The sequence below is a fragment of the Ornithodoros turicata genome, chromosome 1, assembly GCF_037126465.1.
Source record: "Ornithodoros turicata isolate Travis chromosome 1, ASM3712646v1, whole genome shotgun sequence".
NCBI classification, from domain to species: Eukaryota; Metazoa; Arthropoda; class Arachnida; order Ixodida; family Argasidae; genus Ornithodoros; species Ornithodoros turicata.
The window spans coordinates 206,056,366-206,067,249 of NC_088201.1; the positions used below are offsets into that span (position 1 = coordinate 206,056,366).

The 10,884-nt window shown below is 46.1% G+C and overlaps 1 protein-coding gene and 1 long non-coding RNA gene across 2 annotated transcripts; both read right to left on the bottom strand.

Moving 5' to 3' along the window:
* Positions 1-592: 592 nt before the first annotated feature.
* On the bottom strand, positions 593-1,765 carry LOC135393912 (uncharacterized). The gene has a single exon (XM_064624263.1). It carries the CDS (start codon positions 1,763-1,765, stop codon positions 593-595), a length of 1,173 nt encoding a protein of 390 aa, XP_064480333.1.
* A 5,369-nt stretch (positions 1,766-7,134) lies between these two features.
* Positions 7,135-10,633, bottom strand: LOC135375750 (uncharacterized). The gene is made up of 3 exons (XR_010417375.1): positions 10,551-10,633; positions 9,985-10,067; positions 7,135-7,504 (listed from the first exon to the last, which is right to left on the bottom strand). It is a non-coding gene; the product is annotated as an uncharacterized LOC135375750 (long non-coding RNA).
* Between the last annotated feature and the right edge of the window lie 251 nt (positions 10,634-10,884).

Genomic DNA, 10,884 nt, shown 5'->3' on the forward strand with positions numbered 1-10,884 from the left:
TAAGGATGAAAAACTTTGTGTTGAGGAGTTTATATATGTATGTAATCCTGTGATTAGTAGACAGACTGGTCGTGAAAGGAATAACCTTTCTACCATTTTCCCCCGGCTATCTACCTTTGAACTGCCCCACAAGGGATTGTGGGCATTCAGGTCACCTAGAATTAGGTATGGCTGAGGAAGTTGGTCACAGAGCTGTTCCAAATCTCTCTGTTCTATTACCACTGAAGGGGGCAGGTACAGTGAACATATCGTAATGACCCTGTCCTGGCTTACCTGGACAGCTACTGCTTCCAAATGCGTCGCGAGTGGGATCTGTTTTGCAGGTGTGAATAGTGGAAGGACCACAGCCACACCTCCAGATGTACGTGTGGTGTTAATACGATCCTTTCTGAAAACATTGTGTCTGCGAAATGGGTTTACACTTTGTTCATTCAGATATGTCTCTTGTAAGCAAAAACAGCTACTGCATTGTATTTTTCAAAAAGGTCGTGAATGTCATTTATATTTGAAAAGAGGCCTCGACAATTCCACTGAAGGATTACCTGTCCCATAAAGAAAGTAGTGATAAATAGCAACAAAGAGAGACTGTACATTATGTGGGAGGTGTAACCCTTGGGGGCTTATGTTTCCCTAGGGACGTACTACCCCTGCCTCGGCCTCCTTTTTTCGTTCTCTGTTCCTTCCATGGGGAAGGATTGGGGGGAAGACTTGACGATGATTTCTGCGACATGCAGTCATCATCGTCAACATCCATCGTGTGTGTGGCAGCCTGGGATGAGCCCCCTGTGAGCCCGTCCCAAACTGACAGCTCGCCATCAACCTCCGTAGAGGTTGTGGCCGCTACTTCCCGGCTGCCCACCTGAGCAGCTGGTGCGAGCGGAAGCAAGCTCTCCGCAGGCTTTTCTTGTGTGGGGGGAGTGTGGGGTGGAGACCCAGAAGTCTGCGTCTCCACAGATTTCCGCAGTGGTGCCACTCCCCGGCGCACCACTTCGGAGAACGTGCCTTTTCTGGCAAATTCTACCTGTGTCTTTGCTTCTCTGTATGAGATATTCTGTGTTACTTTCATTTTGAGTATTTCTTTCTCTTCCTGCCAACGGAGGCAGGACCTGGAGTAGACTGGGTGGCTCCCTTTACAGTTTGCACAGCGGACTTCGTTTGCACAGGACTCTGCAGAGTGGTCCATGCCAGCACATTTTGGACAGATCGCGTGTCCTCGACAGACCTGCGAACCATGTCCAAAACGCTGGCACTTGAAACAGCGTCGCGGATTCGGGATATACGGACGTACATGGCAGTTAAGATAGCCTGCTTTGATGGTCTGAGGAAGCCTGTGCAATTGAAAGGAAAGGACAATGTGCCTCGTCGGGATGTCTTTACCATCCCGACGCATCATAATTCTCCTCGCCGTCACAACGCCTTGGTCTTTAAGCCCTTCCTCGATCTCAGTGTCTGAGCAGTCAAGGAGTTGAGACTCTGAGATGACGCCCTTCACGATGTTAAGTGTTCGGTGTGTGGTCACAGTGACTGATATATCGGCAATTTTGTCAAGTGAAAGGAGAGCGGAGCTTTGTTGCCTTGTGGTTACTTCAATTTGGAGATCTCCTGTGGTCAGCTTTCGAGCATTATAAGACTTTCCTATTGTCCTTTCTAAGTCTCTTGCAATAGTGAATGGGGATACCTTAGCCATGGGTTTGGTCTCATCTTCCGAGTGTACTATGAGGAACTTCGCAAACCAAGGTTCAGGAGTCAAGTCGAGGATTTGCATAGCTGGTGCATCGGTGCAGCGCCTCTTTTGGCGCTGATCATGTTTTTTATACGAGATGAATCCATAAAAGAGAAGACTGATTCAGTGCAGGAGGTGTGTCGCCCACCATCGAGCCCAACGAGGGAACGTGTCCCACACGTTAACACTTGCCTCTGCACTATACCCAAGTGCAGCTTCTGGAGAGTGAAAGACTGCCCAAGGTTGACCCTTGCCGCCAAAGAAGGTGAAAAGAGGAAAAGGAGAGAAAGAAGGAGTCTTCCGAATACTGGAATGAATTAACACACACGCACATGCAAAAAAAGGAAATGAGAGGAACAATGGCACATCCAAATGACTTACTGGTGAAAGCATTCTCCGCTTGTGTTCGGTCCAGGCAGTGCTTGATCACTGTTCATGTCGTGATTACTCTACTCATGTCAAGGACTCGACTGACGGATGCCACACGTTCAAAAATCAACCACACGATACCGAAAGCCTGAATGGACCCCACTCTCCACGTCTTTACTTATCTCGTACTTAGCACCATCGCGAGCTGGCTACTAGTTCCGTTAGAGCGCAAGATGGCCAGCGTGATGAGCGCTCACTGCACAACCGACGGGTCTCGAAGGAGGCAAACACGTGTTTGGAACCGTATTTTCTCTTCAATAATGCGACAGCTTAGTGTTTTCAATCTGTCTGGTGTTTTGGGAGTGACCCGCTCAGTTGTACATTCGGTGCGCTGCGCCACAGCGCGCATACACGTTTGCGAACTTACCTTCAATTAAAAAAAAATATTATTTGAGTTTAGCAAAAAGTACCTCTGAGCTTTTTTTGCTGAGTCTTACTAGGAACACGGTGCATCGAATGACACCTTGATCACGCTTCTTTCCCGACCTCCTCACACGAATCTTTCCGTCAAAAATGTGCATTTTGTCGAATGTTTACAACTTCCCGATTTTTTAGTGCGGCTTACATTGCACCGGCGTGGTTGGATTTTTTTGTGTTGAAAGTACAACACCAGGGCTACACGAAAAAAAAAATAGAACAAGAAATTCTAAAATTTTATATTGCAAAAAATTGGTAAACTTGCACAAACTTTGCAATTTTCTGGCACGCCACAAGCGTCCAGCCCGTCGAGTGCGACGGTGAAAATTGCTTACATACGGTAAAACGAAGTCTCCCCCATCAAATAAGACACTTTTTAACACGATAACAACGTGCCTTATGGGGGTCGTGATACCTGCTTAAAATCATATGTTGCCTAGCGCTGCATTTTTGAAGGGCCCCGCACCCTATAAATTTCAATTTCGGTAGAAAAGACCAATGTTCCGTTGCTTTCGGAGTCATAAGGAAGCACCAAAAAAATTAACATAAAATTCGACAGGGGGTCGAACGGCACCTCTGGATCACTCGGCATGGAACTGCCAAGTTCACCAAATTTTGTACCAACAAGCGATTTTGGTAGAGCCGGGGACGACGCCTTCCATTTCTCCCGTCCAACGTTGTGTGCCTGAGTGACTTCGGCGAATAAGGCACACACATGGAGACAGAGAAAGAAGCCGCTAAGCGGAATCGCGGCTCAAAGGCGCATAGCGGGACAACGTACCTTTTTTCCAGGCAGGGGGCTTGTGTTGGGGTAATCCAAGAGAGCGCCGATGCTAGCGAGTTGGTTACTATCCAGGGACGACATGACGCGGAACACAGCACACGCGACACAACACACACAACCGCCTTCTCAAGAAGCGCAAACAAATTCTAGTTGCATTCCTCCGTTAAAACATCCATTTCATCCTGGAATGCTGTCTTGTCACCTGCGAGTAAGAAAGGCACATAGCTACTTAAAGTGTCACCGAATGGATGAAGGAAAAAACGCACACACACACACACACACAAATCACGCGAAGTAAGGAGCGTCTACGTACAAGCGATTGCGAACGGACGTGCCTTCACTGCTCTCTTCTACGATTAAGAATTCCCTGGGGCTCGACTCCCCCCCCCCCCCCCAGGTCCGATCTGCACCCGGTCCGTTTTACGATGTCAACTGGAGCGACGCCCACCGCTCCCGCTCTCGCGGCTACTGTCTCGACAGCTCTTTGTACCGTAAGGCCTCCTAAAGACCATGCCTTCGATTTCACTGTGCCCGACGGAGCTTCCGTATAGATGGTGTCCTCGACGGTATCTGTCAGCTGGTCGACGACCAGGTTCATTCCATTTAGTATCGGGGTGGCTTGAACTTCCAAGTTGTTGTTTCGAACCAGAGAGCACGCGATCTGGGGTCGGATTCACAAACGCGATCGTAAGTTACGCTAAGATGCGCTAAGACGTCGTAGCCTGCGATGCACGTACGACGGCGTCGTAAGCGCGATTCACAAAGCTATCGTAGTGGACAGGGTACCCCTTTGACGCGGAAGAGGAAGTTGCTCGCTTCCTGTCACGTGCACCTCGGAGAGAAACAGCCAAAGGGTGCGAGACTATGTTTTCGTTATGGTAACGATGACGAAAATTTGTAATCCCACCAATAAGAGTCGTCCCTTTAGAAGAAGGCGAAGTTGTTCGTCCCCAAATGTTCTGTTACTGCACGTGCTCTCGGTCTTTCGGTAGCCATAATGGATGCCATGCTATCACAGGCGAAACGCGTTCGATGACACAGCAAATATATTCCCAGTATGTTCGTCTGGGGAAGGGAGTGGGTGAGGGTGTTTTGTAAGCGGTGTGTGGCACTCAGTTTTGCAGCTTTTATGGCTTCTTTTGCCTTTCTTGCAGACAATTTGGAGGGGTGTTGGGGGTGTCTTAGCGGGGTGTAGGGGATGCTTGAAAAATCCGTGCGACCCGATTTTACGGAGCACAAAGTTGAAGCATTTTTTGAAGGTTACCAAGCAAAAAAGTGCCTCAATGTCACTTCGGGGATGGTCTCGAAGGTTCTGTGGCAAAGTGCAATGCGTTGGCGGGTATTACGGAGCCTTTGTTTGCCGTCTCCAAATCCACCGCTGCCAAATAACGCCGCCATCTTTCGGAGTGCTCGGGAGCTGTCGCAGGATTCCGCCGTAAGCTACGAAGATTTTGCGACGCGCGCCCTTCGTGAATCTACACTTCGTCGTACTTTTCCGTACGACGGAGTTACGACAGATTCGGTCGCACGAGCTGTTTGTGAATCCGACCCCTGGTCTTCGGAGTTGGAAAGGTAACCTCTGAGGAGGTTGACGTTCTTCTCACCGCAGTTTCTTCGACAAGAATTGCCTATCCGCTATCAAGCGACTTCCGGAGTATGTTCCCGACGACGTCCCGGTGCGTGCCTTGGCGCATTACGGCACTGTGCTGGCATTTTCGTTTCCGTTATACAAGGACCGCCCTACCATCCGCAACAGGACTTCCATAGTCAAGTTTGAGATGAAGAAGCCGGTACACAACTTCCTCACTGTTGGGTCTGATCGTGCATTGGTAGACTATAAGGGCATCAAGAAGGTTTGCGGAAGGTGCGGGTCGGACGGGCACATCCGCGGTGACTGCAAGGCACCTCGCTGTGAAAGATGCGCCGTATTTGGTCACCACACCGTCGACTGCAGAGCCCCATCTCTCCGCTGCGGCCAAGGTCACGCCACGGTGGATTGCGTCATGCGCAGGTCATACTCATCAGCTGCAAAAGGAGAGCGTCTCGGATCGAGGACGGCTGCCCTTCCTGTGTCTGCGGCTGCACCCCCTCAGCAAGTAGTCCACGTGAAGTCTGATGCGGAATTTCCCGCCTTGAGTGAACCCGCTAGCAATGAGCCTATTTCTTCCGAGGCGACGTCACCTGGTGAGGCTGCGTCGGCAGTGGTCGCTGTGGAGAAGTTTCTGTTTTCGTCGTGTGACGAACCAGCAAGTGAACTTCCATACGGGTCTAATAACTTGGAGGGCCCCGATGATCTGCACGTGCTCAGTCATGGGCAGGGAGCTGGCCTTGCCACCAGCGGTGATGAAGTGAGCCCTTTAGTTTCATCTCCTAGTTCATCAACGTCACTATACTCTCTGGCGGGATATCATGATGAAGCTGCGCAGAGTTGTGTGATCTAGTGGTTGATAACCCTGCTGTTGGAGTCTCCGGGGAACACTGCCGCCACTCTTCGCCCAGTGATAGCGACCCCACTGCGCGGAAGACAAAACCCAAACACACAAAAAAAGCCAAAACCGTTTCGTGTGGCGACGACGTGGACATGTTTCATAACTAGCCGCTTACCATGGGAACAGGAACACAGTGGTTTGCCGTAATCTCTTACATGGTGCTACGCATACTGACTCTTAATGTGCAGGGGTTCCGAACTGCAGCAAAGCAGGAAGAAGTAATACAGTTCGCTCGTACACAGTAAATTTTTTTACACCTTTTTAGTGTAAATGGTTTGTCCCATAGCGCACCTCATATCAGTGTAAATTTTACACCATACACCAGGGTGTAATTTTTTACACCTTTCTAAAATGGTGTAATCGGCACAAAACACCCCTTCCATAAGGTGTAAGCTGCCAAAAACACCGATTGAAAGGGGTGTTTTGCAGAAGAAACACCCTTACAATGGAGTGTTTCGGACGCAGCATTGCACGGACCTCCGCTGTTGAGCTGGTTGTTGCATAGCTGCACATGCTGGTTATGGAAATCTTGCGAGGCCTCGGCTTGTCACCTTGTATAATCTGAGATTTTTGGCGCACCAGACGAGCAATAGAAAGCCATTATGGCAGGTCACTGGAGGACTGGTGTTCCGCAGATTGGAAAAGAAGGACAGCCCGACCAGCTCAACAGCGTGCCTGAATGTGAGGAATATGCCTGGAACAATGTATGACGACAAAGTTATGTTTATTGGCGAAGTACAAGTGCATGTACACATGTGAAACTAAATTCCTTATAACGTTGCCCAGAGTGGAACAATATGCACAGTATGTGGAAGGAAGGCAAAGCAGAACTGAGTCATTGATGACATAACTAATTGAAACAGCAGCAATGAGACAAAAAATAAGATGAAAAGGCATATTAAATGTTTAAATCCACATAAGGCACCACTACAGATCCAGTACACCAAATAAGAAGCTACTGCAAATAGCGTTGATGCGAAATGGTAATGAAAACAGCCAGCGAACAGCTTTTACAAAAGAAAACAGCTTTTCTGGCAAGCAGAAAAAAGAAAACGGATAGAAGACTATCTCTTAACAAGAGCACATACTAAAGACTAGAAATGGAAGCACGGAATACCCAAAGTAATTTCCCTAAATGTAATGCGCTGTGCCAAGTATGTTGACAAATGATTGGCTACATTGCCAGAAGAATGGTAATCCCCCAGGCCTATGAGAGTTCAGTGCCAAAGAACAAGAAAGAACACACCCGTGCTTCCGAAGAACTTCCAATTCCTTGACGAAATGGCTGCCTGTTTGGGAGGTGGGCGGGGGAGGGGGGGATGCAGGGCTCACTACAAGTCAGTTAAAGTAGCAAATGTTTTAGATGTTCGAAGCATCCACAAGCTCTTTTCCGTAACTGTTGAAAAAAATGATCCACGGGGCTTCTTACACGAGAGTCACTCACTTTCAGGCACCGCTCTTCCAGGCTTCAAAATGTACGGTGCGGCTTTGCACTGTAGACAATATGAATTAACCAATAGCTGCAAGAATGGCAGCCAAGCCCTCTTCAAGGTCGATGGTTCTGAGAAGGCGCTACTCGCCGACATAGAGGTCCATATGCTCCGCTTCTTCAATGCTGCTCCCAGTGAACATGATGCACGGTGTCACCGGCACAGGTGTATCCTATGAAAGGGGAAACACAGGTTCAGGAATGTGTATGCTGTGAATAGTGTGGCCTTGAACATTGGATAGAATTGTAGTACACAAATATATGACCCCGTCCTTCTTTCACTGCTCAGGGAATTTGCATAGCAATTTCAGAACTGTTATTATCTAGGACAAATGTTGTCTGAGATGTTCATACAGTTCCCATATGCAAAGAGACTGTGCCTTCCAAATGGAAACACTGCCTCAACTGCATACTTGTACGACTGTTGTGTAATTACTACAGGTTTTCTCGCTCATTTTAATCCACTGGTCACTCCCTTTCATCCAAGCGCTACCCAAGTTAATCCATTGGACAACCAAAATAATCCAAACACCAACCAATTCAATGTAAACGCTACGTAGTCTAATACGAGCAACATGTGTAAAGGTATTCTGTGTTATTCTGTCATGGTAACTGTAATGACTGAGACTTTCATGGTTACGCCAATGTATCACAAGTTTATGAATACTGATCCAACAACCCCTGGTTTTTGCATGTTATGCGGTGTTTATGACTGCTTTTTGTCATTATGACTATTTTCATGATATGGTGCCATGAATTGCTTTTAAGGGACCACCGCTGCTTCAAACAGTGTCATACAGTGTTTTGTGACTAACGACGGTCATTATAACATTCCATAAGTACTTTCATGATATGTACCATGAAACAATGTTATGGGACTACCACGGCTTCAAACGCTGCCATATATTGTTTTACGATTACAGTTGTCCATTATGACATTCTATGACTATTTTCATAATGCGGGTCATGACTCTATGCAGCTATACTGCTCCTTCACACAGTGTCACACACTTTTTTATGACTGCCGATGGTCACTAAGATGTTAGTAGATGGTCATAAAACACTGCATGACATGATCTGAAGAAGCTGAGTTGCATTGAGTCAGGCCATTGTGATATTATGAAAATATCATGGAATGTCATAATGACTGTTGGTAGTCATAAACGCTATATGACACTGTGTTAAGCAGCAATAGCCCCATAACGACGTTTCATGACACAGAACCATGAGAATGGCCATTGAATATCATAACAGCCGTCTGAAGTCATAAAACACTTACAACACGGCATGGAAAACGGTGTTCAGACAAAGCATAGTCATGACCCAATTCATGAATAAACTCATGGAGTGTCATAACAACCATTGATAGTCAGAAGAGAGCTATGACACTGAAGCAACAGTAGTCCCATAAAACTGATTCGTGGCGGCACATACGAAAATAGTCATGGAATGTCATAATGACCGTCAGTAGTCACAGAACACATATATGACACTGTTTGGAGCTGCAGTAGTCCCATAAAATTGATTCATGGTATGTCATTCAAATAGTTATGGAACGTGATAATGACCATCCATAGTCATAAAACACTGTATCGCACTGTTTGAAAGAGTGGTAGTCCCATAACATTGATTCGGTACACATATCATGAAAATAGTCATGGAATGTGATAATGACCATCGGTACTCATAAAACACTATCACACTGTTCGACGCAGCGCTAGTCCCATAAAATCGATTCATGACACATGGCATGGAAATGGTCATGGAATGTCAATATGACCGTCGACAGTCATAAAACACTGTATGACACTGTTTGAAGCAACAGTAATCCGATATAATAAATTATTGGAACAAATCCTGAAAATAGTCATGAAAACTCATAACGACAAAAAAGCAGTCATAAGCCACTGCAAAAGCCAGGGGTTGACAGATCAGGTGTTAAACTCAGGATACATTAACAGAACGGATATCAGGTATCAGGTACATTGGCATAATCACAAAACTCTTAGTCATGTCGATTTCCATGAAGGAATATATTTACGCACGTTGCTTGGATTAAATCGGGTAGCGTTTGGATTAAATTGGTTGGTGTTTTTTATTAATGTGGTGGACCAGTGGGTTAAATTGGGTAACGCTTGGATTAAAATGTGCGGGAAAACCTGTAGAGGAGCAAAGATATCAAAAAAATTTCCACATATATCATTATCGAGATTGGATAAAAATATTGATTAATTATCGAGATTCGATAAAAGTATTGATGAACACAATCTTACATCGATATTGGAAATTGTTAGTATATTGATATGTAAGTGGACATTCAATGAAAAATATCGCTACCAGATCTACAGCTTTTGAGATAGTTGTGCGACGTCATCAGCCTTCAAATAAATTGCACTTGTACGTTGCGCATAGTTGGGCATAACCATGCCTTATCGACCTTCTACCTCTAAGACATCTGTCTCTGAACCGACAAAACGTCAATATTTATATACATAGTAGCTTATCTATTTCAATATCGATAAAAATAGTGATAGATATTCTCTTACACGACCCAGTAATTCAATTACCATGAGATTCACTGGTACCACTGCGTACTCTCTAAATTTACCAAATTGCAGGACGATGATCATGATTATAAGTGGAATATACTTACATAATGCACAAACATGTTCTTTATTGCTTCTGAACCCTTCACGCACGAACCCAGTATTCGCAGGGCGTGGACAGCAAGGAGGTCTGTAAAAGCCCCAACAGGGAACACAACTTACTGTTTTCAGTAACTTTACATGTAAATATACTCCCAATTTGAATTTTTACGGTTTTCAGCGAGAAAACACCAAGTGCACACAGCACAGCAGATATGTACCCAATACACACTGCTTTTCCAACAGAAAACAATAGCTTTTGCTTGATAGGCAACACTTCAGTGCTCGACGTCTTCCCCTTGAATCCTACTGTTCACCATGAACTACCAGCATGAATTACCAGAAGGGAGCCTGACGTTCCTTTTCTGCACAATGTCGAACAATGCCGTGGCGAGAGAAGAGGAATATGACATTGGCGACGACAACGACGCGCAATTTTAAGTTTCCAAACAAGCTATTTCAACACATGGTAGCGGGCTCCGAGGGACGCATGAGAGTCTGAGCAACACTACTATTATATGATCACAATATAGCTTAAATTGCAGAGATAGGATAACAGTCGACTCATACGTACTGAATCCTTCGAGCGTTCCTGGCGGTGAGGTTGCAAGACGGGTACTGTCGCCGTATGCATTATCTCATCGCCCTCCGCGAATTGAACACCCACTGAAGTCGCTAGGATAGCGACTTCACTGACAGCGACTTCAGCGACTTCGAACCTAGAGGTGACAGCAATGTTGTTACTAAGTCATCACAACGCTCTGCATGTGTAGTTCTGTGTTCTACTTCAAGCGTATGGCACAAGAAGCAACATACCTGAATCCTGTCAGTGGCGTTCACGTATGACGCCAAAATTCTCGAAGCCGAGATAGCACTCCTCAAAGCAGTTGGAGTGTCCTCTTCAAGCA

Bases quoted from the DNA above. Each gene is read 5' to 3' on its own strand.
- LOC135393912 (XM_064624263.1), bottom strand. From the start codon at position 1,765: ATGCAAATCCTCGACTTGACTCCTGAACCTTGGTTTGCGAAGTTCCTC.